Raw genomic sequence first — 27212 nt, forward strand, 5'->3', positions numbered from 1 at the left:
AGTATGTAGGAATTTATCATAGGGCAAACACACATTTAAATTTGTTATTTAAATATTTTTGGACACTTTGCAGGCTTCTCCATTTCTCCTGTTCTAATTATTCTCTTTCCCTAAGTAATCGCATTAAGTTTCAGAGTTTTAAATATCATCTCTGGTGATCACTCTCAAGTTAATACCTTCCACTCTGACCTTTTTCCTGAACCCCAGATTCATATATTTACCTTACCACTTGATCATACTTGGTGTCTAATAAATAACAGGCTTCTCAAATCTAACATGTCCAAAGCAGAATCCTTGATTTTCCCCCTAAACCTGTTTGATCTTACCCCATCTTTGTAAATGGTGCCAGCCTTCACCTAATATAATAAGGTACACCAAAATCTTAGAGTCATCTTTGTTCCTCTGGTTTCTTCCCACTACCTGCTGTATTTAATTTATCAGCAAGTCTTAATGACTTTATCTCAAAAATGTATTCTGAAACAATTCTCTTTCCATCTCTTGCCCTCCGACATATCTTAGTTTTCCAATAATGTGTTGATAATTATGTTCATTAAGATCATGGTTTTTGTGCCCAGACAGTTCACAGTTTTGATTTCAGTTAGAGGCTCTAACAATGTTTTGTTGTAGGACTACAGGCAAATTACATAATGCAAACCAAAAATAAAATTCTAAGCCCCCAACCATCTCAATGGACTCTTCCTCTTAGCCATGGGTGTTCCAAAGTTAAGCTGTAAAACTACTTCAGGCCATGATGGGAAGAGGGAGTTGGACAGGCCACACAACCATTAACATCAACACAGACATTGAGACTGATAGAACAGACTCCTTAAGTCTAATAAGAAACATTTACAATCTATTTTCTCTGAAGCCTTCTACCTGGAAGTTTCATCTTCCTAATAAACATAGACCATCTGTGTTGCTCTCCACAGCTCTTTATAGTAACCTGGACATTCCTTTCCATTGATTCCAGTCTTCTGGATAATAACCAACTGTCAATCAGAAAAATCTTTGAATCTGCCTATGACATGGAAGACCCCACTGGTATAGACCAGAGACAGGGAAATACAGGGTAGAAGGGGTAGTTCCCCAGGAAAGACCGCTCCCTCAAGCCTAGATACTGATGGCCCTAAGTGAGAACAGGCATTCCTGTTTTTGTGTCCCAAAAGTTGCTTTTTGACCCACCACACCCACTATCCTGTACCCATATAAACTCCAGACTCCAGAAGCAGACAAGGAGATGAACAGACAACTGGCAGAACAGAACAGCAAAGGAGAGAAGAGAAGGAACATTGGGAGGACTTTGGCTGGGGACAGTCAGAGAATCAGCTGTTGGACAGCCAAACTCCAGGGGCAGGTCATCTTCCCACTCATTCCCTGTTGAGCTTTCCATCCATCCCACTGAGAGCCACCTTCAACACTTAATAAAACCCCATATTCATCCTTCAAGTCTGTGTGTGACCCGATCTTCCAGGACAATGGACAAATGCTTGGGATACAGAAAGCTGTCACACTGGCCCCCTGCCCTTGCAAAAAGGCAGAGAGTCCACTGAGTTAGTTAACCCTTAAACCATCTGTGAACCACAAGTCTAAAAGAGCACACTACAACACGGGCCCACTTGGGCTTTGAGGGTTGCAAACACCCACCCTGAGATGCTGCTGTGGGGCTAAAGCTCAAAAGCGCTTGCCCTGGTTCCCGCACCTGCCCATCTGCATGCTCCCCCTCCTGTAAAAGTTTTGAGATCATGGTGGCTGAACAGAGAGCCACACCTCTGTCGTATATCCTGCAAGTGGGGGCCAAACTCTCCCATTTTACCACTCCCAGCTGTCTTGCCTTTCCAGACCAAACCAACATACCTCTTACATAGATAGATTGATGTCTTATGTCTTCCTAAAATGTATAAAACCAAATTGTAGGCTGATCACCTTGGGCACATATATCAGGACCTCCTGAGGCTGTCATGAGCATGTCCTTAACCTTAGCCAAGTAAACTTCTAAATTAATTGAGACTTGTCTCAGATACATTTTGGTTTACTATAAGCTTTCTAAATTTTCTTTCTTATCTATAAAGCTGGGATCTTAATAGAAGCTACCTCGTAGAATTGTGGCGAGGATTCATTAACTCATTCAGTAATCCACATACTTTTTTGAGCACCAGCTACATGCTACTCATTCTTTTAGCACTCACCAGGTTGAACAGGAGAAATAAATAGAAGGTTCTATTATTATAGAGCTTCCATCCTAGCAGGAAAGAAATAAAACAACCACACATGAAGCTTCAGAGTATGACAAGTACTTTGATGGAACTAACACAAGGTGATATAACAGAAAGCATTTGGCATTGGGTATGCCAACTTAAACAGAGAAGTCAGCGAAGACCTCCTGAAAGAAGTGGTTTTCAACCACACACAGAAAGGAGCTACTACATGCAAAGCTGTATATACTTGGTAGATAGTAGGTCAAATGCATGTCAACTATTTTAAAGATAAATAAGATGTTAGAACGGAAGATTTTCTGCCTCACTCTTTAAAAAATCAGCGGGGTGTGTGTGTGTGTGTGTGTGTGTGTGTGTGTGTTTGTGTGCGTGTGACAGGTTCTTACTCTGTCACTCAGCCTGGAGCACAGTGGTGCCATCATGGCTCACTCTAGCCTCAACTTGCCGAGCTCAACTGATTCTCTCATCTCAGCCTCCTGAGTAGCTGGGACTACAAGTGCCCAATAGCATGCCTGGCTAGTTTTTGTGTTTTTTGTAGAGACAGGGTTTTGCCATGTTACCTAGGTTGGTTTCAAACTCCTAGGCTCAAGTGATCCTCCCACCTTGCCCTCCCAAAATGAATCAGGGAAAAATCTTTGTCCTCAAAGATCCTGACCTCAAATGCCCAATCAGGCATGTACCTTTCAAGAATTCTCTCATCATGACATTAAAAGTCTTCAATTCTTTCTTGTTTGATAGAGTTTCAAATATGATTTTAACTCTCCCTGAATCACTTGTCTCCCATTCATTCTTTCTCTATTATGCCTATTTAATCCAACACAGAAATACAATTTTTGTCCTTTAGGTGTAGAAAAACCATGGTCAGATACAGATAATGACAGGAAGAAAAGGCCAGACAGTGATAGGTGCCTGTGGCATCTAGAGACACAAAAACATTCTTGGGAAGCTGATGTCACTGGAAAATTGTAACATAAATTACAACTTCACTTGGAATTTATGTCACTGGGAAATTGTGTTTGTTACAACTTCCCTTGGAATTCATTCTATTGTAAGTGAATGGAAAGAATATTTTGATAGGACCCTTGGGGTAGGATTTGAGAGCCCCAAGGGATATTCTTGTCTGCCTTCAAAAGAGAATGGGTCCATTTAATTGCCTCTGATTGTTATTTGCTTGTTTGTTTTTTCCAGTTGGAATCTGCAACTGTGGGTCGGGAATACATTTCTCTGGAAAACAGAGCAGAATCTAAATAATGCCATCTGGAGTTGTTCTTCTTCACAGCATTGTTGTTCCTCTAAATAAATGTTGAACAAATATTTAAAGAACGTTAATTTGAACTATGGTCTAATTATTGGCTGTCCTGGTCCAGCTCAAGTTGTTACAGTTGTGAACCACAAAAATGGGTTCAACCGAGTTAAATGCTGTCCTGGGAAATCACAGAAGAGTTGTTCTAATGATCTACAAAGAGCCACTTCTTTTAAAGCTCTAGACGCTTACATCCTCTGAAAGCAAATACTTTTTTATCCTTACAAAAACATTAACTCTTTTTGGCCACTGGAGGATGCCCTTTCAAAAAAATGAGTAGTATATCACTACCAAGACACAACCACGTTTGCTTCTGGGAAAAGGGGGGATAAAAGAGTACTTGTAAAGCACCTATTATTGAGCTGAAAGAACACACTTGCTTGTCACTGATACGGACAGGAGGCAGGGAAATACTGGGTAGAAGAGGGCAGTTCCCAGCAAAATCCCCACCTTCAAGCCTGGAAACCTGCAGCCCTAAATGGGAACAGGCATTCTTGTTTTCACGCCCAGATGTTGCCCTTTCCAAGACCACTCTATTCTGCCACACCCCTATCCTGTGCCAATATAAACCCCAAGCTCCACTGGCAGAGTGACAGAGTGGTGCAGCAGAAAAGAAGAGAAGAGGAGGAGTGTCTGAATATTGAGAGGAGTTCACCTGTGAACATTCAGAGAGGAGATTGGCCACAGAATGGTCAAACTCTCAGGGAAGATCATCTTCCCACACCATCCCCTTTCCAGCTTCCCATTCATCCTGCTGAGAGCCACCTCCATCACTCACTGAAATCCCTGCATCCATCCTTCAAGTCCTTGTGATGATTCTTCCTGGATGCCATACAAGGACCCAGATATCAAGAGGACAGGGTGCAAAAGGCTGTCACCATGACTCTCCACTGAGGTGGTTAACACTTAGCTATCTGCAGAAGGCAAAGCTAAAAGAAAATTGTAACACTTCTAACACTGTGGTGGGGTCAGAGCCCAAAAGCGTTCACCCTGGCTCACTTGTATGCTTCTACTCCCGTAAGGGATTTGAGCACACAGCAGCTGAGTAAATGAGCCACCACTTCGCAAGGAGTTCTGCAAAAGGATAAAGGGAATTTTCCTGTCTTATCTTTATTACAAAAATTATCTTATTTAATTCACACATCGATGCAGTGAGGTAGGCACTCTCATTCCATTTTACAGATGAGAACACTGAGACTTGAAAAGGTAGAATAATTCACCCAGGTCACACCCAGCTCAAATAATGTGCCTGGGTTACACAACCAGCTTAAGCAAAGTTGTGACACAAATCCAGGTGTGGCTGCCTCCAAAGCTCATGTTGTTTCCATGACACCAGGGCATTATATAATATTTATCAGGGTGTTAGCTATACGTACATCATCACTTTGGCCTCTTCAATGAAATCCTCTTCAGACATGGAGCCTTCATTGATGGCCTTGATAGCTACCTGGATATGTGACCGCCATTCACCTAAATGGACCACTCCAAACTGACCACTTCCAATCTCCTTTATAAAAGCCAACTCAGACGGATCTATCTCCCACTTTTCTGAAAAAGTAAAATACCCATGTTACAATTAGAAAAAAAGAGTGTTAAAATTTGGGGCTGGAAAATGTTTAGGAATTATCTATTATTTGACCAAGAGGTTAAAACATTTATAAACAAGTGGAGAGGATCTGAAGCCATTTTAATACACTCACTGTGACTTAAATATAATTCAAGAACTCAAGTTTCAAAACACAAACTTTGCTTATTTGGTGATGTTTGTACAACAGACTATGGATAGCAAATGCACTCTCTGTTCCCAAAGAGAACAGTGAACACACTTCTGTGCCTTTCTAAACTAAACCTACCAAAACTAGACCTGTGACCCAAAATATTTATGTTCCCAGTCTGGTTTTTTCCTGGTGAGTAAATTTGTAAGGCAAATAAAACTGTGATTTCAGTTCCTCCTATTGATCTTCTCACTGCATCTCTAAAGGGCTTTTCTCCCTTGGTACTTCTTCTTCCTAGGGAAAAGCCCAATGAAATCATCTAATAAACATATTCAATGTTAGAAATCTAACCCACATATATCTAAGAGTATATCCGAAGTGAAATTTGTTGCTGTATATTTCTCATTTTATAGAAGTAAATCAGGATAAAATAAACTGCCCTTAAAATAACCCTCTTGAAAACTAACAAACTTAATGGTTTTAGTGTCTCCTTTTTATACAGCAACACTACCATCTGCTGGAACTTTCAAATCATGCATTTAAGAGTTGTAAAGGCTGATAGTCCCTTCTACCAGCTGTGCAAAGTATTCCCTCTCCCTATAATAGGTATGTTATATTTTATTATTACTTTTTTTTTTTTGGAGACAGAGTCTTGCCCTGTCATCCAGGCTGGAGTGCAGTGGCACACTCTCAGCTCACTGAACCTCCACCTCTTGGGTTCAAGCAATTCTCCTGCCTCAGCCTCCCAAGTAGCTGGGATTACAGGCGTGCCACCACACCATGCTAATTTTTGTATTTTTAGTAGAGACAAGGTCTCATCATGTTGCCTAGGTTGGTCTCAAACTCCTGAGCTCAGGCAATCCCACCACCCTGGCCTCCCAGAGTACTAGGATTACAGGCAAGAGCCACCACACCCGGTCTAGAAGGTATGTTTTAAAAGTAACATGGGAGGATATATTTATGGCTTTGGAATTAGCATAGATTTATTCAACAGACTATAACCACAAAGAAAAATATTGATAAATTATACTTCATAAAACTTATGTTCATCAAAAATACCCCCATTAAGAAAGTAAAAACTTAAGCCACAGAAGATATTTCTAAAATATACAACCAACATAGAATTCTTATTCTGAATATAAATAAATCAACTAGAGAAGACATATAACCTATGTTTTTTAAGGGTAAAAAAGTTGAATGGAGTATTCTCTCATAAAGAGAATATCCAAATGGCCACTAAACCAAACTTACCAAAATAATTAGTCATCAGGGAAATGTAAATTTAGACCATAATGAGATACTGCTACACATGCCAGATTGGCTAACATGTAAGGAAAAAACTAGAATAAAATATTGGCAAGCGCAAAGGTATGGAGCCACTGTAACTTATATATTAATTTGGTATAAGCTCTTTAAAAAACTGACTGTATTTACTAAATCTAAACATATGCATAGCCTATGACCCAACAGGTCTACACTTGAGCACCTATCCAACATATGCTGGAATGTAAATGAGCACTTAACTTCATCAAAACACACAGAGGAATGTTCTTAACAATGTTATTTGTAAAATATATATATATATATTATTTGCCAAAAATTGGTAACAACCCAAATGGCCATCTAAAGAAGCATGGCTACATTGGTTGTGGTATGTCATGCAGGGTAGGGTAGCACTGCACCACAGTGAAAATAAGCCAGCCCCATCCAGGACCACAGATGAAATTCACAGATGTAATGAGGAGAGGAGGAAGACAGATACAAAAAAATGCATAGTGTCCAATTCTATTTCTGTAACCAGGCAGAACAAATCAAGCTATAGACTTATGAGTTGTGTGCTATTCTATTTGTTTTTTTTTTTTCAGTTTATTTTTAAGAAATTAAAAAGAACATATTTAACTTAAGTAAACTGTTAATGGTGGAACTTCGTGTTATGTATAGCATCTGGGGACCAGAGGAATAATACAAGCACCAATAATAGCCAGAAATCCTGCTTCCATTCCACTTAACTTAATGAAACCCTGAGTCCCAGTGACTTGTTTCCCGATATAATTGTGTTATTACTTTTCTTCAGTGTATTCTGAATCCCAATAATGAGAGAAGTTTAAAAGAATAAAACATCACCAAATTAGAAAATAGGATTCCCTGGCACTTATTTATTCTCACAGTTTTACAAATAGCATATTTGCTAGAAAGTAACTCAAATTGAACTTTGTGCACATTCTATTTGGAAAAAAAAAAAGGATGAAGAATATACTTTTAGCAGCTCTTTTTAGTAGCTTCTCTTGGAGAGGAATCATTTCCCAGGCACTCTTGTAACCAAAGAACAACACCACAAACATCCAAATAAAAAGAATTGTAATTTATCAAAGGGGTGAAGATTAAAGCTCCTGATAATGTAACAGTAAAATCTGAAGTAAAACTGAAGCATTTCTCCCCAGTTTATATTGCCCTTATGAGATGCACATATTTAAACATCTCAGAAGGAATGTTTCTAGATAGACATTTCAGAAGTGCTGAGAGTTCAAAGAACCAACAGGGAACTTGGAGTAGATTCTTGTCTTATTTATTTATTTATTTATTTATTTATTTATTTATTTATTTAAAGAGTCTCACTCTGCTGCCCAGGCTGGAGTGCACTGCAACCACTGCTTCCTGGGTTCAAGCGATTCTCCTGCCTCAGCTTCCCAAGTAGCTAACTACATCCCACTATTTTTTTGTATTTTTATTAGAGACGGGCTGTTACCATTTTGGCCAGGCTAGTCTCGAACCCCTGACCTTAGGTGATCCACCCGCCTCAGCCTCCCAAAGTGCTAGGATTGCAGGCATGAGCCATGGCGCCCGGCCAGAGTAGATTCTTTACTACTGGATTTGCTATTTTACTTCATCATGCGTACACACTTTACCGTAGCTAAACCCAGCAGTGGCTGGTAAACAACTGCCCATCAGCCCAACTGGATATCGGAGACGTGTCATGAGACCTATGGAGAAAGAGAAATCAATATTTCAAGCCTAGTTGCCAATATAGAAGAAAGAATGAAATATACTAGGAGGTAGTACCATTCTTTAAATACTTAGCCAAACAAAATGCATTCTACAGGTTAGTTTGCTTATTTTCCCATTTAAAAAGCATTTTCCAAAAAAAATGTTGAATGTATACAATTTAAAGAACCTAACAAAGTACAAAGATGACCCCAAAAAATCCCTCACAAAAATCTTAGAATACACAGATAGATTCTTATCGTCTTCGTGAACATGTTTGCAAAAATCTCTATGTGCATAATTGAAAACATGAACACATCCAATATATTATTTTCCAAAAAATGTAAATATTTTACAACAAGCTTTTTGCACTAAGCATGTAATTGATATATGTCATTGACTATAAACAGAGCTTAAAATTCATTTCCAAGATTTCACTATTGTAAAATATGTCATATGTCCTTGAACATATATTTGTCTGTACCTCTCAATTATCACCTAATAAAATGCGATTTCCAGGTAAAAGGGTGTCCAGAAAGGCTGTACTAATTCATTCATCCACCAATGGTGTTGAAGTGTGCCCATTTTCTACACTCTTGTTTTTTGTTTTTTAATAGCATGGTAGAGTAAATGAGACTTCATTTGATTGGGTTAACATATAGAATTCTATACATTAAATGTCTCTTTTTTTCCTTTCAGTGACCAACTTGGGCATATACCTTACATTTCAATTTAGTTTAATAACCATTTATTATTTATTTATCCAACTAAAATTTATTAAAAGCCTGGTATGTGCCAAGCACTAGCTAGATGTTAGGAGACAGTAGTGAACAAAACTGATAATCCCCGCCCTCATGAAGATTACATTCTAGTGAGAGGAAGAGAAAATAAACAAGTGCATGCACACACAAGAACAAGTAGATGATGATGATGAAGTGCAAGGCAGACTAGATAACATATAGCAACTTTAGAGTGGGTGCTCAGGGAAGGCCTTTCTGACAAGATGACAGCTATGCTGATGTTGATTGACGAAGAGCCTTCCAGGTAGATGAAACGGCATGTGCAAATACTAGAAGACAGAAATGAGCTTGAACAGTGTAAGAACAGAAAGAAGCACATATTAAATGCCTGTTGTGTGCAAGGCACTCTTCTAGGTAGATTCCCAAAGATCCCAGCAGATCCCAAGATAAGTAAGATGAGGGCTCTACCCACAGGGAGCTCTATCTCAGTGAGGGAAGACAGGCAGAGAGAGGCCATTCTAATGTGAAAGTGGTAAGTATTGTGCTAGAGATGCATATAGGGTGCCTTGGGACATAGAGAAAGAGCACTTAACACATTGTTGGACTCAAAGAAGTCTTTCAGGAGAAAATGACTAAGACGAAACTAACACATGGAGTTAACTCATGAGGAGAAACTATGAAGGACTTTCTAAGCAGAGGAAACAGCATGAGATGAAACGTAGAAGTGTGGAGCATGTTGGTGGGTACTTGAGCAAAACTCAGGAGGTACAGTGAGACAAATTACACTGGAGAGGTAGGCAGCATGCTGGGTATGATGGGCCTCATAAACCATGCTAGGGAGCATTACATTTTCCTGCAAGTGAGAGGAAGCTATTGAAAAGTCCCAAGTAGGAGGGCACAGCCAGTTTTATATATCCATTTTTTTTTTTTTTTTTTTTTTTTTTTTTTTTTTTTGAGACAGAGTTTCATTCTTGTTGCCCAGGCTGGAATGCAATGGTGTGATCCCAGCTCACTACAACCTCCGCCTCCCAGGTTCAAGCGATTCTCCTGCTTCAGCCTCTCAAGTAGCTGGGATTAAAGACATGTGCCACCATGAGTGGCTAATTTTGCAATTTTTAGTAGAGACAGGGTTTCACCATGTTGGTCAGACTGATCTTGAACTTCTGACCTCTGGTCACCCACCCACCTCAGGCTCCCAAAGTGCTAGAATAACAGGTATGAGCCACTGCCCCCCACCAGATTAACATTTCTGATAGATCACTCTGGTACTAGCAGAATGGATTAAGGGGAAATCAACATTGGTGGCAATGAGACCAGTTAAGAGGCTACTGCAGTTGTCCTAATGAGCAATGATTATGCCAGCACTAGAAGAAGGGAGAGGCAGGCATCTATAAGAGATACAAGTCAGAATATGAAATCAACTGCATTTGATAATTAATCAGAAGTGAGGTATTAAGAAGCATCTATTTCATGCCACTGCACTCCAGCCTGGGCTACAGAGCGAGACTCCATCTCAAAAAAAAAAAAAGCATCTATTTAATTTATATGCTTCCAACCCATACAAATGGGCTGAATGGTGCTAGTGTTACCTGAAAGAGACAATAGAAAGAGGAGACTTGGAGGGAGAGTAATGGTATAACATGAAGCATCCTATTTCATCAGTGAAGTTCAGGGCCTACGGGATTGCAAGTGCCTCTGTCTACAAGACAGAAGGTTATGCAAAGAGAGATGCCTAAGTTGAGAAGAGAAGTGATCATGGATGGATTCCTGAAGACAACCAATATTTAAGGGAAGAGTAGAAGTAGGACACATTGGGAAGACCCAGTAGGAACTACTGGGAGTTAGGGAAGGCCAAAAGGGGGTGATGTCAAACACTGAGGGAGCAACAGGTGACACTACCAAATGCAGCAGAGAGGATCTGCACACAGGAGAACCAGAAAGCATCACCGTACTGTCAATAGGGGGCCACTGGTCAAATATGGAGTGCTGAAGGCAGAGGACAGATAGTAGATGTTTAAAAAGTAAATGGAAAGTGAGGAAGCAGAGACAGAGGATGTGGACATATTTTTCCAAAAGTATGACTTACAGGAGCAATGTGTAAACAGAGAAAGAATTAGGGCAGCGGGAGGAGAGTTGTTTTTGTTTTTAGGGTAAGAAAGTCTTAAGCATGTTTATAGGGTTAAGGGCTAAAGGGAGAAAGACAAAAGAACATAAGAGAAACAGAAGAGAAAGAGCAGTGGATGGCAGGCAAGAGCAAGAGCACAGGCATGGCCACACTACTACTGGAGGGAATGAGGATAAGAGGGCATGGGGACAGAAGGTGAGACGGAGGTCGCTCATGCCTGGTGGCTTCACTTTTCTTAATGATGTAGATCAGGCATCCCCAAACTTTTTACACAAGGGGCCAGTTCACTGTCCCTCAGACCGTTGGAGGGCTGCCACATACTGTGCTCCTCTCACTGACCACCAATGAAAGAGATGCCCCTTCCTGAAGTGCGGTGGGGAGTAGGATAAATGGCCTCGGGGGGCCACATGTGGCCCGCAGGCCGTAGTTTGGGGACACCTAATGTAGACAGACAGGAGATTTGCTAATAGGGCAGTGGTTAGTTCTGGTAAAGGAGTCTCGAGAATGGTAAAAGTTTGAACAGAGAACAGGAATGGATGCTACCAGTGACTCTAAGACCTAGCTGAGGTTAAAGCCCTCATCTAACCTCATGTAACCTAATCACCATAAGCACTCTTTCTCAAGTTTTTTCTTTGGAGGAAGGAGAAAGAAGAATATAAAGGAGAAAATTCAGAACTGACCTCTTGATTCTAGCTCTAGCTACAACTATGACCTTTATGGCCCCACCCAGACATTTTACCCTCACTCCTTAACCAAACTTCCAGTGACTGCCTGGAACATCCATGTGAATGCATCCCACAAGAGGATAAAAATGTCCTTTGATATATTCCTGATACTTAGAACTAGTGTAATGAAAAGTAAGCTCTTTCCAAAAGGATTTTTTTTGTCAACACTTTTCATGAGAGAAATCTAAAACAGAAATACATTACAAGAAGTCAAAATAATATGAAAAGTTACAGTGGATTCTAAATTCTGCAATGCTGAGATAAGAAGATTCCCCATGGGCTCAAAGTTGTTCATCACAGGTTGAGTGAGGGCTGAAGGTCAGAGATGTGATTGTAATTCTGGTGGAACTTTCTGGGTTACTATGTCTTTTCACAGATGATAGGTTTGTACAAATAGCAATTATTGCAAACAATAGCTGGGGAGATGGGTTAACTATGCCTCTGGTATAGTCAGGCTAAATTGTAACTGTGAAAGGCTGTGTTCTCTGTGACTTTTTATATTCTTCAAACAAGAAAGAACAGAGAATGAGAGATATAAGGGTAATTTTTTATTGCAATTGTCTAGAGAGCAGATTTATGGGGGCAAAGGGAAAAAAGCAGCATTATTTAGGGTGTTTGAAATCTTATCACATTTAGCCCTATGTAAAATTTCCAGAACAAATGCATAATGATTGACAACTATTTCCTTCTCCATCCGCTATCATGTTTCTAACCTGGCAGAAATGTAAGAAATTGACCTACCTCTTGCCCCCGACCAACCAGAAAAATGAAGAGGCATCAATAAGAAAGAGAACTGCTCAAATGACAGGCTGTATTTCAAGCTCTTAAACTATTTCTACAGGGAGATTTGCTCCTGTGCAGTGTCTGATACTAAAGATGCATTGGTCATCAAGGGCCTGGCTCCCTGACTCACCCAGCTTGAAGTTCCCCACTTACCCGCTGCATTGTGCTGGTGATACCAGATTAACTCGGGGATTGATTGAAAGAGGTGCCTTTCAGCCACATACCACTGTCCTGAGTCATTCTTTTTTATCTGATAATGTTTTATGGTAGCCTCTGTACTTCTACAATCAAGAAAATGTGAATTACTAAAAGAGTGAAAGATCACTTTGGAACTAAGCCAACTCATTAAACAACAGGACTCCAGTTCTAAAACTCATCCTAGCAACACTACACTGAGAACTGAATTGACTAAATTCAACAAGTGCCTCCCCATGCCAAGAAAATTCCTCAGCTAAATTTTTGGGGCCTTAGATTCAAACATAACTTCAGCCAAAGTTGTCTGAGTGACAAGACCACTGTCCAAAAAAGCAGATATCATAACGAATCCATCTAAGTACATACTGAATCTCAAGTATTGGTTAAATGAATGAACAGACGCACTGTGAGCAATTGGAGATGTAAGACAAGGAAGGGAGGAAAACCCAATGCCAGGTGCATTCGTTAGCAGGTTGCTACTATGGGCAATTGGGGCTCAATGCTTCCAGGAACCTAGGAGAGACTGGGGAACACATCTCACAATTGTCCCACTGAAGTACAAAGAAGCAGAGATATTTATCCACCAACTCCTATTTTCTTTAACGTAGGGTTGCTCCTGGGATGTTACGTCTCAGACACTTTGAGCTTAGCCATGGGGCCCACAAGTTCCCACAGCCACAGAACGTCCTCAGGCAGACAGACACAGGAAGCTTTCTAAGTGCAGGAGACCTTTCTGCAGGTGAATCCCAGAATAGTCCAGGGGATATGAGGAAAGCGCCCAACAGTGTCTACTACAACTAATCTCCCCCTCTTTACTTGATCATTGAGAAAAGGAAGACAAGAGAGGTTAAGAAACTTATCCAATGTGACCCAGAGCATGCTAAGGACATATTACAGACTGGTTGGTTTTCCTAACTTCTAGGCCAGCAATCTTTTCCCTAAGCTAAGTTCTCACTAACATTCTCTGTATGATGGAGACTGTCCCAGGGATTATTTCTACAGTAACCAAAATCATAAGTGCTTACCTTCTAGCTCCTATAAATACAGAAATTGTGTAGGATCCTAAATGTCTTGAATCTCTGACGATAAATGCACCTTCTTTAGACTGCAAAAAAATCATTTATTGAATAAGTTATTCCTTCTTAGAAAGAAAGACAAACCTACAAGTCAGGGATGAAAATCAAAGCTATATTTACTTACCACAAATAAGCAACCTACTATATTCTTAAAATAAAGAATTAGATTGTCTTTATAAGTATACAAAATCTTATCTTTCCTATACATTTTGAAGTCACATCTAAAAAATGAAATATAATTGAGACAAGCATTTATAATGTATTTTAGAATATTGTGGCTGATTTTTCTAAGAAAAATTCTCTATTTGACAACCTTGTTCCCTACTGCTTCGTTATTTTTGTTATATTGATCAGGATAACGGATTTTTTAAAATCACTGTAGAATAGGAAGAACCCTGAGACAAACTGACTGGATTGTATTTTGGAAGAAGAGCAACAAGGTGGCAGGGAGAAACACAGCTGGGCATGTAGGGAGTCGGGAAGGAGACTAGAGTTCATGGAAGGGATGGAGGAAGAACAGATTTGGGGGATTCTGAAAAGAAAAGCAAGAAGAACCATATTAGTTGCAGCAGGGGTATGGGAGAGATAAAAGGAAATAGTAAAGAGGAGAACATGATAATAAATTGAAATTATGTTATAAATTAGACTCCTATTGATATTCTTTGGGAGATGCCAATAAAGCTGTAAATTGCTTTCAAAGAATCTTGAATGTTGAGTTGTTTTGATTCATTTGTTTGATATCGTAATGTTGTAGCTTTACCGAGTGTGCTTACGCTCATGAAGAGGAAAAATACATCTCAGAACCTTGTCAAATCCATAGAAGTTTACATTTATGGAGTGCTGGCATCCCTTACATTATGCCTGAGAGTTGCAGAACCCAAATAGCATGGTCTGACCCTCAAGGTAAACGTATTATATTAAGTAGAGTCTTCTCCTTCTCATTTCAGATATTCATCAAGACATAAGCCTTAATCCTTGGTCCAATTATTTTAACCAAAGAATCTCTTGCAGCCATTCGAAATAATAAAATCTAGCTTTTACTGTATTCCTATGATATACAAGTTTTCTGTTACATACCACAGGGGACATGAGATGCAAAAGACAAACACGCAAAAATGAAGTTGAATGTATTGTGTATATGTATATAATACACACAAACAAGTATATATAATGTGTATACAAACAAAAGTTGCATATGTGGTGATCTCTTCATAGAAACAAAGTGAAAGAGTACAAGCAAGATTTCCTGACTACAAAGCAATAAAGCCAGAAATTAATAACAAACCCAAAAGTAAAAAGCTCCTATCATCTTTAGAGTTTTAAATTTCTTTTTTCTCTTTCTTTCTTTCCCTTCCTTCTTTTTTTTTTTTTTTTTTTTTTTTTTTTTTTTTTTTTTGAGATGGAGTCCCACTTCATCATCCAGGCTACAGTGCAATGGCATGATGTTGGCTCACTGCAACCTCCATCTCCCAGGTTCAAGCAATTCTCCTGCCTCAGCCACCCCAGTAGCTGGGATTGTAGGCACATACCACCATGCCTGACTAATTTTTGTATTTTAATAGAAATGAGGTTTCACCATGTTGGCCAAGCTGGTCTTGAAATCCTGACCTCAAGTAATCTGCCCACCTCAGCCTCCCAAAGTGCTGGGATTATAGGCATGAGCCACTGCACCCAGCCTTTTAAATTGTCTTTCATATAGCTCAAGGAAATTCAAATAAAAGTAAAAAAGTCTAGAAAGTAATAATGAAACACAACATACTAGCACCTCTGCTATGCAGTTCAAGCAGTACTCAGAAATAAATTTATAGTCTTATTATTTATATCAATAAGCAATAGCAATACAAATAAGCATATTCAACTCAAGAAGTTAGGATTAAAAACTATAAAATAAACCCAAGTAAAGTAAAAGAAATAAATTGATAAAGACAAAATATAAAATAAATTATTAAAGCAAGAATATAATGTGACTAGTAAGTTTAAAATCTGGTTGCAAGGAAAATTAATAAACTGCTAATTAACCTAATCATTAAATAATAGTGAAAATCAATGAAAAATAAATCACAAGGAGAAAATTATCAAGGATCCAGCAAAAATTAAGAAATTTACTTGATTCTATACAACAAATTTGGAAACTTGAATGAAATCGATAATAAATAGTAAAACATAAAATTTATCAAAATTGAATCCAAAAGAGGTAGAAATCTTAATGAATCTGTTGAGTAGAAAAATGTATCGGGTTTTTTAAAAGCTACCACATTAAATTGTATTATATTCACACATCATAATGTACTTAACATTAAAGAAAAAAATGGTATAGAGGCTGGGCACAGTGACTCACACCTGTAATTTCAACACTTTGGGAGGCCAAGGCAGGTGGATTATCTGAGGTCAGGAGTTCAAGATCAGCCTGACCAATATGGTGAAAACTCATCTCTACTAAAAATACAAAATTAGCCAGATGTGGTGGCGGGCACCTGTAATCCCAGCTACTCTGGAAGCTGAGACAGGAGAATCACTTGAACCCAGGAGGCAGAGGTTACAGTGAGCTGAGATTGTGTCACTGCACTCCAGCTTGGGCAACAGAGTGAGACTCCATCTCAAAAAAAAAAAAAAGAAAGAAAGAAAGAAAAAAGAAAAGAAAAATGGTATAGAGGTGAAACTATGCCAGAGCACATGACATGAAAAGAAGAAAAACTTTTCAGTTTGTATGTATAAAATGAGCTTAATATCAATAACCAATGGCACAGCCAAAACTGTGCACAAAAAACTACTGACCAGTCTTACCTGTCTCAATGTAAAAATTCTAAATAAAATGTTAACAAACAAATCCAGAAGCACAAAAGAATGATATACCATGACCAAGAAGAAATGCATGCAAGAATGTAAGAATAATTCAATATTTGGGATTTTATTAATATAATTTATCATATTATTAGGTTGGTGCAAAACTAATTGTGTTTTTTTTCCATTAAAAGTAACTAAAAGTAATGGCAAATACCACAGTGACTTTTACACCAACCTATGTAACAGATCTAAGGAGAAAAACCACATGAACATCCCTAGGGATGTTGAAAAGCCATTTGACAAATTTCAAATTCTAGTATAAATTTTTTGTCATTCTCAATAAAATAGAAATGTGTGTGTACTTCCTTAACACAATAGCACTTATTTACTTTAGTCTCAGATCCAGCATCATGCTATATATGAAAATCATTCCAAATAAAATCTGAAAAAGGGCTGGACACAGTGGCTCATGCCTGTGCTCCCAGCACTTTGGGAGACTGAGGCAGGCAGATCACTTGAGTCTAGGAGTTTGAGACCAACCAGGCCAACATAGCAAAACCCCACCTCTACTGAAAATGCTAAGTGGTGCCACATGCCTGTAATCCCAGCTTCTCGGGTGACTGAGGCATGAGAATTGCTTGAACCTGGGAGGCAGTGGCTGCAGTGAGCCGAGATTGCACCACTGCATTCAGTTTGAGCAACACAGCAAGATTGTCAAAAAAAAAAAAAACACCTGAACAAGGAAATAATCCCCACTACTATCATCACTGGCAATTCATACTATTCTGGAGACACTAGCCAATTCAACTAAATAAAAGGCAAAAATTAAAAGTGCTATGTTAAAATTACAAAAGAAGAGTTGAACCCATCACTGTTGGCTGCTGATTGTATACTGGAAACCCAAGAGAATCAACTGAAAAACTGCTACATAAAACATGAGAATTCACCCAAATTATCAGTTACAAAATTAATTCACAAAAATCAAAAGCTTTATAAGTAAAAATAAGATATACTCATTTATGACAGCAACACAAAAGGTTAAATATTTTAAGATAAAAATAAATGTGCAAAGTTGTATGAAGAAAACTCTAAAATGCTCCTGACAAATATAAAAATGTTTCCTTTTCTCATCAGGTGTTTAATATACTTATGGTTATTTTTCCTAGATATATGAACCTAATTTTTTTCTATACTAATATTAATATATGGGTTCTAGAACAAATGGGTCCCCAAACCTCACTGATTTGTAATGCCAGAAAATTTTTTCCCGAATTAATCTGTATATTTAATGCAACCAACCAATAGGAAGATTTTTTTAAATGAGACAAGGAGATTCTCAAGCTTATACGGACAAAAAATATATATTAATACATCCAGAATATTTCTGAAAAAGAATAATGTGGGAGGCTAGCCACACTAGAGACAGCTTCTGTACTTAAAAGTGTAGTTGTCCTCTATGAATAGACAAGCTGATCAATAAAACCAAGTAGAAAGCCTAGATATAGTCCAAAATAGGCATTTTGTTTATGATGAAAATGGCATCTCAAGTCAGTGCAGAAAGATGAATGTTTTGTAACCATCTAGAAAAAAATAAAGTCAGATCCATATCTCACTCCTTACATCATGAAAAATTACAAATGGATCAAAGATAAAAATGCAAAAGATAAAACCACTAAAGTGATCAAGAAACATGAGAATATTTTTAATAACCTGGGAGAGGGAAGGCAATACATATAAAATTCAAATACCATTCAGGCCAAAATACTATAAGACAATAGAAAAACTGCCGGAAATAACACCACATGTCACCAAGGGCTAATTTCCTTAATATGGCTACATAGGTCCTACAAATTCTGAGAAAAACATCAAAAACCCAATAGAATACTATGCAAAGGATATGAACAAAGAGTTCACAGAAAAGGAAATACAGACATACAAAATTTATCATACAAAAAATGCTTAGCATTCCCAGAATAAGAGAAATGCAAATTACATCCACACTGAGATGCAGTGTAAGAGAGCAAAGACCCAGATGTTTTTCATAACGTGCTGGGTGGAAAGGTTATGGGAAAACAGACTCGCTTACATTTCCGGTAGGCATATACATTGATACAACTGCTGAAGACATTTCGGTATTTGTTAAAATTAGAAATGTATATTTCATTTAACCCAGAGTTTGCACCTTTGAGGATTTATCCTACAAACACACCTAAATGAGAAAAGATAATGTGTACAGGCTATGGACGGCAGCACTCTTTCAACAGCAAAAGAATATCTACCATTTCATTTTCATAATGAAGAATTGTTTTTAAAAATTGTGATACAACCAAACTAAGGAATACCATGCAGGTATAAAGTGAAGGAGGGCACATTTTGTGTACTGATGTGGAAAGATTCTAAATATATATCCTTATGTGAAAAAATAATACATATAAAAGTATATATAGCATGCTATCATTTGGGTAGAAGTAACAAAACAAGAAAACATATTTGTACTTACTCGTGTATGTATTAAATATCTTGGAAAGGACACAAAATAAACTAATAGAGGTTTTTCTGTGTGGAGGGAAATTGGTGACTTAAAGACAAGACGGAAGAAAACTTTCTAAAATCTTTTGATTTTGGACCACATGAACATACTATTGAAATATAAAATAAATACAAATTATAGGATATTGCTATGAATTGTTAATGGAACAAATTTGAAAATAAATTTAAAATAGGCAATTCTCTAGGTAAATATAAATTATCAAACTCCAAAAAGAAAAGGAAATTCAATCAGTAATCACGTATCTACCTTTTTGTAAAAGCAGCGTATCTGGACTCTCTTACAAGACAGTTATGGTTCCTAACCAATATCAACTATTCCACAGATTGGAAAGAAAGACAAAGCCCTATCCCTTAACTCATTTTATGATGTTAATGTAACCTTTATACTAAAACCAAAGAGAACAGAAAATTATAAGCCAGGCTTCCTTTTGACCATAACATGCTTTGAACATAGTATGCTGAATAAAATATCAGGAAACCCAAACCAGAATATGTATTTTAAATGCTTCATGACAAATACGATTTAATCCAGGTGTATTTTTAAAATAAAAATTAGAAAATATATAAATTAGAAAAACATTTTTAAGATACATAGGAAAAATATGTATATTTTAAACACCCTATGCTTTATACACATATACACGCACATTTCCGATAAAGACCCAGATGTGAAAAGCAAATCCTTAATACATTTAAAAGAAAATAGAGAATCTATTTATGACTTCAATTGGAAGAAAAACCTCTTACACTAATCAAAAAAAGAAAAAAAGTACAGATAATAAAGGAAAATTTGAGAAATGTGACCACATAAACCTTTTTAAATTCTATGCAAGAAAGGAAAACATGTAGTTTTCTTAAATGCCAGAAACCAGAAGAGTATATTTATAATACATAACTGACAAAAAAGATTGGTATTCTGGATACACTTTTTATAATTTTTTTTAATTGATTTTTTTGAGACAGAGTCTCACTCTGTCACCCAGGCTGGAATGCAGTGGCATGATCTTGGCTCACTGCAATCTCCACCTCCCAGGTTCAAGTGATTCTCCAGCCTCAACCTACTGTGTAGCTGGGATTACAGGTATGCACCACCACACCCGGCTAATTTTTATATTTTCAGTAGAGATGGGGTTTCACCATGTTAGCCAGGCTGCTTTCAACCTTCTGATCTCAAATGATCCACCTGCTTTGGTCTCCCAAAGTGCTGGGATTACAGGCTTAAGCCACCACACCCAACTATACTTTTTAAAATACAGACTTATAGGTTAAAAAGCAAGTACTACAGGAAAAATGAACAAAAAATATTAACAGGCATGTCACAGAAGAGTAAGCTCAACCAGCCTACAGACACTTCAAAAGTAACTCAACTGCACTGGTAATCAAAAAATGTTTGAAAAGATATAAAATTTCTCACCCAATGAATTGAAAAAAGTGTGAAACTACTTGCCACCTGCTGGCAAGAATGTTGGGAACCAGTCTATCTCATTCACCACAAAAGCCTAAATTAGTATAACCGTTTTGAATCATGTTTTGAAAATATCTAATAATGTTAAATCTGCACATACCCTGTGACCACATAATTCTATTTCACTCTTGTGTACAACTTGACATTTATAAGAAAATTCACTGCAGAACTGTTTGTAACAGTAACAAATTAGGAACATTTTGAATGTTTATCCATATTGAATACAATTTTATATAGTCATACCATGAAATACGTACACTAATATACAGTTAAAGGAATGTGTTTGATCTATAGTATATGTACCCTTATCGATAAACTTTGCAAACATAATGTTTAACTAAAAAATCAACATACATATGATCTCCTTCTGTCAAATGGTAAAATACATAAAATAATGTTATAGGCTGTTTATGTGCATGCATGCATGATCAAAATATAAACACATGGACAAAATGGGAACATACCTTGCTGTTGTGACTGTCTCTGGGGAATGAGAGAGGACCAAAAAGATGAAGGGGTGGGCTTCCTGTAGCTGTAATTTTTTTTTTTAATGTCATGGCCAAATTTTAATATTTGGCATATCTGGATTGCGGGCCTGTGCGTATAGTTCACTCTTCAAGTCCCTGTAGAGATCCTGGCCTTGTCTGGCTTCTTTTCAGATGCAGAAGCTCTTGTCCTGAATCTGCACAGCCCAGTGATTTCAGCCATATTACCTGTGCCCAGTGTGCTGACTGCAGACCTCCTCTGGGACCTTCCTTCTCTGGTTCTGTCCACCTGTCATAACATTTTATTTCTCCATGTTGGACCTATTAATATCACCTCACAAAAGGCCATTTCCCGTGACCATACCAGGAAGATAGAATATTTGCTGCCCCACTCAATTTCCTCCAAGCAGGTGAGGCCTGTCCCATCTCCATCCGCGCAGTCACCTGAGGATGGGCCTATGCCCCTCCTTCTCTGCCTAGCCCCTGCTATGAAGTGGGTCTTCATTGTGTCCTGTGCCATTACTGGCATGGAATTTTGAGTTACAGAACTGACTCTTTCTCATTCGCATTTCTAGATTTCTTCAACATCCCACAGCAGAGCACAACGACACACATACCTCTTACCTAGTTTCTAGTTCTGACCCTAGGTTTACCCACAGTTAATGTTTATCAACTGGAAATTTAAACTATGAGCAGTTCTGATCTGAGTTTGGTATTTTGGCTATTCAGCTCTTTCCTTTGCTTCCAAAGAACAAAGAAACTGGGGCAGCATGTATTTTTCTTTGTGTTATTAATGAGTGGAACCTAAGTTCCTGAGGATCGAGTTTATACTTGGTGCAAGGTTATAATGAGCAACACAAATGCAGACTCCAGGCTAGGAATGGTGGCTCACACCTGTAATCTCAGCACTTTGGGAAACAGAGCTGGCCTGATCACTTAAGCTCAACAGTTCAAGACCAGCTGGGCAACATGGTAAAACCCCATCTCTATAAAAAATACAAAGAAACTACCCAGGCATGGTGGCATGACTGTAGTCCAAGCTACTCAGGAGGCTGAGGTGGGAAGATAGCTTTGAGCCCAGGAGGTCAAGACTTCAGTCAGCTGTGATCGAGCCACTGCACTCCAGCCTGGGTGACAGAGAGACCATGTCTCAAAAAAAAAATTATAGGCTGGGCACGGTGGCTCACACCTATAATCCCAGCACTTTGGGAGTCTGAGGCAAGTGGATCACAAGGTCAAGAGATCAAGGCCATCCTGGTCAACATGGTGAAATCCCGTCCCTACTGAAAATACAAAAATTAGCTGGACATGGTGGTACACGCCTGTAGACCCAGCTACCCGGGAGGCTGAGACAGGAAAATTGCTTGAACCCAGGAGGCGGAGGTTGTGGTCAGCTGAGATTGCGCCATTGCACTCTAGCCTGGGTAATAAGAGCAAAACTCCGTCTCAAAAAAAACGAAAAGAAAAGAAAAGAAAATTATACACACACACACACACACACACACACACATACACGTACATGTAGAGAGAGAGAGAGATTCCATATATATATATACACACACAGTAGAGAGAGAGAGAGAGAGACTCCATTGACAGAATGCACCTTGGAGTCTCCCTATGTTGGAGTTGAAATCCTTTCAGGACAAAAATATTTCTGAAATTATAATGAAAGTTGACGGAAATGATCTGATACAAAGATATCTGATTTACAACTTCACATAAAATATATAGTTGGGATGTAATAATATTTTAGAACTAATATACTTTTTTAGCTGGTTAAAGTCTTTAAAAGTACTTCTCAGAAATTTTGAAAATGTCCACAAATACATTGGATTACCTCTTGTCTCAATAGACGTTCTGCCTGATTTCTGGTAATGTTTCTATGGTACCACCTGTAAAAGCAATAAAAATGATTTTTAAATTTTATATTCCATTTTTTTGGAAAAAAATGCTTCATTTTCTTCATTTTTAAGAACTTATTTCAGAACTGATCTTAGAAAGTTGAATTATTTCAAAAAAATTCAGATAAACAATAATATACTATTATGAGTTAAGTTTAATATAATTTTATTTTCAAGCCAATATCTAGTTCATTCTACCATATCTCAATTCAACTTCCTGACATACACTTAGAATATCATTATGAATGATTTAACTTCTTATAAATTTCCGTGAAAGGTATGTGGTAAAGAAAGACCTCGTCATCTTGAACAAACACTATTTGAGCTTTGGCAGACAATCTAAAAAATACCTATTTCTGTCCTTCCTCTCAGAAACTTCCTATTTACATACTTTTATGGGTGATTTGTTACCCCTTCCAAAAATTAAAGCCCATTCTTACTTTTCTGACACTCCTAAGTACACGATGTCATAGTACAGTCAGTGGTTAGCAGATGTTCTCACTTACAAGTGTGAGCTAAATTTAAGGGGGAACACATAGCCACAGAGATGGAAAGAATGGACACTGGGGGCTCCCAAAGCAGGGAGGATGGAACAGGGGTGAGAGCTGAAAAATGACTTATTGGATAAAATGTTCACTATTTAGGTGATGGGTACACTAGAAACCCAATATCCACTGTTACACAATATACTGTTGAAAAAAACATGCACATGTACCCCCTGGATCTAAAATAAAATTTTTAAAAAATCAAAAAATAGGATACATGGAACAACCAATACACAAACTTGCTCTAACACTCTCCCCTGCCCCATCTCTCTCCTGAGCCTCCCCTCACTCGCTAAGCTTCAGTCTCACTGGAATTCTTTCCTTCCTCAGATTCACCAACCCCCATTCTGCCCCCAATCATGCTGTTTTCTCTGCATGAAACATATCATTAAGTGACTTTAGAATATCAGAAGTACATGCAGTAAACATAGTTAACTCATATTAACTAATAAGCTAAACATACAGTTTGATATGATAATAGTCGGTAAGCAAATGTTATACAGGAAGGAGAAAGAATAATGGCAGAACAAAAGAGAGAGAAAGGAAACCTAAGAGGTTTTCCTTTCAAAACAAGACTTAAAAAAAAATATTAACACATCACGAATTTGCGTATCATCCTTGAGCAGGGAACACGCTAATCTTCTCCGCATTGTTCTAATCTTTAGTACACGTGCTGCTAAAGCAAGCACTCAAAACAAGATTTTTAAAAAGATGTTAAACCTCATCTAATATTGCCAGATAGACGTATGTGACAAATTCAAGATCCTTTAAAATAATTCAGAATTCTATCAGGCAGGAAAGAGACTGAACAAATAGAACTTAGAGGGGACAAGAGCACATTATTTCAGAATTTCATCTATTTAAATCAGATGATAAAAGGTAGAAGGCTTTTTAAAAATATATGTATGAGTAAAACTGTAACTCTTACACCTAGACAACGCTAACTATAACTAAGACCAAATGATGTGCACGAAGGAGTTAGGGACAGGTATCCTATGGATATTTTTTGTCTAAATCCAGCATGTCCAGCTGTGGGTGAGTAGAAACATCTGCGTGTTGTATGAACACCTCCACTCCCATGTCCCAATCTCAGATTTCTGATCAATAAGTAAACAGTCTTGTGTTCTTGAATTTTTGATCTAGAAACCCCATTAGGTCTGAGAAGGTTAATCTGATTCCCTTAGTAAGCCACTTTCTCATTGTGAGCGGATTAAGGATTCTGTGTAGAAATACTGAGATAAATGAAACTCATACTTCTGTACAGTTGAGAACAATCAATATGTTTGGTGTTTAAAATATCTATTATTTTGAGATAATCTGGCATCTTAGATTTTTGTCTCTGACTTTAAAGGGCATAATTTTAAACTTGTTATTTGAAGTTGAAGAGAATTTGACTTGTTTTTAAAATGGTATTTGTACGGTTACAAGAACTTGATTTTCACATTTATAAGGTTAGCTTATTAGATTTCCAGGATCATTAAAGACTTACACAGGGCTTATTATAATTTCAAATTTGCCCTGTCAGGCATGTGTTGAAAGAAAACTGAATTTATTCAGTTATTAATGCAAATTAAGTTTTCAAAAATTTAATTAACTGAGCTTATAAATAGGACTGATTGTTCAATGATATTTAGTATCTTGAGTTTGAATTAAAGTGATTATTCTTACTTCTTTAGATTTATATATAGTATATCAAATTGTATAAGTTGAATTTGAGGGCTTTCTGAAAACTAGGTTTCTACATTGTAACATTGATCATTTGGGTATTCATTTAAAGCTAAAGTAGCCATAAATCTTTCTATACCCAGAGGTTCCCCTGAAATATCAGAACTCCACATTGACACAGCATTCCTTCCACTATACCCCACCCTCCTCCCAACACACACTCCCTCTACCACCTTTAGACCTCAAGTCACTTCCTCAGAAAGCTCTTCCCCAACATCCCTCATCTAAATTATATCCCCTGCCCTGTTTTCTCCCACAGTGTCCAATACTGTTCCTTCAAAATACTACAATTTATTTTTTTTTTCTCAACTTTTATTTTAAGTTCCAGGATACATGTGCAGGATGTGCAGGTTTGTTACGTAGGCAGATGTGTGCCATAGTGGCTTCCTGCACAGACCGTCGCATTGCCTAGGTATTAAGCCCAGTGTCCATTAGCTATTCTTCCTGATGCTCTCCCTCCCCTTGCCACCCCCACCTCACCCCCCCGCCCCAGGCTCCAGTGTGTCATAACACTACAATTTAAAATTGTACATTTATTTGTGGACTTGTTTAATGTCAGTTTTTCCCCAAGAAACTATAAGTTCCATCTGTATATTTTATGTTGTAATATCTGGCACATCAGAAGTGTACAATAAATACAGATGGAACAAACAAGATGATGTGAGGACTGAAGTAACAAAGGAATGTTGAACACCAGTAATACTAGGCAAGGTGGACCAAACTGTAAATGTTTTTCCAGGTAGTTTTATGGTTTATGAAATAATAAGAATCACTAGAATGTATAAATGGTTTATTATTAGTAGATACTATAGGTATTATTGTCTCTGCTTTTCAGATCACTCAGAGGTTGAGAGACATTAGGTAACTCCACCCAGAACCAAAGCACTAGTCAGTCCTGATGCCAGGATTTGAACCCAGGTTGCTCCCATTTCTGTACCCATGCTCTATCTAGTACTTCAACCTAGGGCAGTAACTTTTGTACAATCATTAGAACAGTGCTTGGCATATACTAAGTGATCAATAAATTTCAGTGATCAATAATGATAACTATTTTATCTACATTTTGATAAACCTATTTTTAGAAACAGCAATAAAATGAAAAATGAGTTTTCTCATAATTAGAGTCATTTAAAAAAGGATGATTTTTTTAAAAAAACACATAGGTAAATCAAGGCCCAAGAAAATGAGGTAGCAGTTGTAACCCCAAAGTAGTTTAATTGAGATGATTCAACATCCACAGTATAAACAGGTTGTTATGGCCAGAGTCTAGGCCTTGTCTAGACAGGAGAATCAATGAGTAAATGAATAATGAAAGGGTGGAAAGTATCATTCCTGGGCAGTGAGTGTCCATTCGCTAACCACCCAGCTACCTTCACAAATGTCTCCTTTAATTGCCTGGAAAATTCAAATGATATGAAAAAAAGTTTTATTTTTCTAAGCAAGAGATCTTCATATAATATCTGTAAATACATAAAATATCTCCTCTGACCTGGCCTTGCAAGAGGCCTGTTTTTATTGGTCAGCTTCAGCTCGGGGTAGTGGTGAGACCCCATGAGCACATGCTCTTGAGTAGATAGCTGCAGAGCTGTTTTGTTTTTTTTTTTAAAAAAAAAATAGAGATAGGGTCTCACTGTGTTACCCAGGATGGCCTTGAACTCCTGAGCTCAAGCAATTCTCCCACCTCAGCCTCCCAAAGTGCTAAGATTACAGGTGTAAGCCACCATGCCTGGCTTCCTTTTTTTTTTTTTAATTTTTAAAAATTTTCATGCTACGAAACCATTCAGGACATAGGCATGGGCAAAGACTTCATGACTAAAACGCCAAAAGCAATGGCAACAAAAGCCGAAACTGACAAATGGGATCTAATTAAGCTAACGAGCTTCTGTGCAGCAAAATAGAC

At 37.8% G+C, this 27212-nt stretch overlaps 1 protein-coding gene and 1 non-coding gene across 3 annotated transcripts in view; both read right to left on the bottom strand.

Moving 5' to 3' along the window:
- The window catches only part of TXK (TXK tyrosine kinase), a 69361-nt gene that overhangs the window by 14620 nt on the left and 27529 nt on the right, over positions 1-27212 (bottom strand). For both annotated transcript variants that reach the window (XM_074396094.1, XM_039468263.2), the window contains 5 exons: positions 22979-23033; positions 13807-13886; positions 12740-12867; positions 8138-8212; positions 4893-5064 (listed from right to left, as the gene is read on the bottom strand). In XM_074396094.1, coding sequence (XP_074252195.1) covers positions 4893-5064; positions 8138-8212; positions 12740-12867; positions 13807-13886; positions 22979-23033 — 510 coding nt within the window. The remainder of the gene's footprint in view (positions 1-4892; positions 5065-8137; positions 8213-12739; positions 12868-13806; positions 13887-22978; positions 23034-27212) is intronic.
- Positions 24169-24276, bottom strand: LOC120363756 (U6 spliceosomal RNA). Its single transcript, XR_005579206.1, has one exon. It is a non-coding gene; the product is annotated as a U6 spliceosomal RNA (small nuclear RNA).

This window comes from Saimiri boliviensis, chromosome 3, assembly GCF_048565385.1.
Source record: "Saimiri boliviensis isolate mSaiBol1 chromosome 3, mSaiBol1.pri, whole genome shotgun sequence".
NCBI lineage: Eukaryota > Metazoa > Chordata > Mammalia > Primates > Cebidae > Saimiri > Saimiri boliviensis.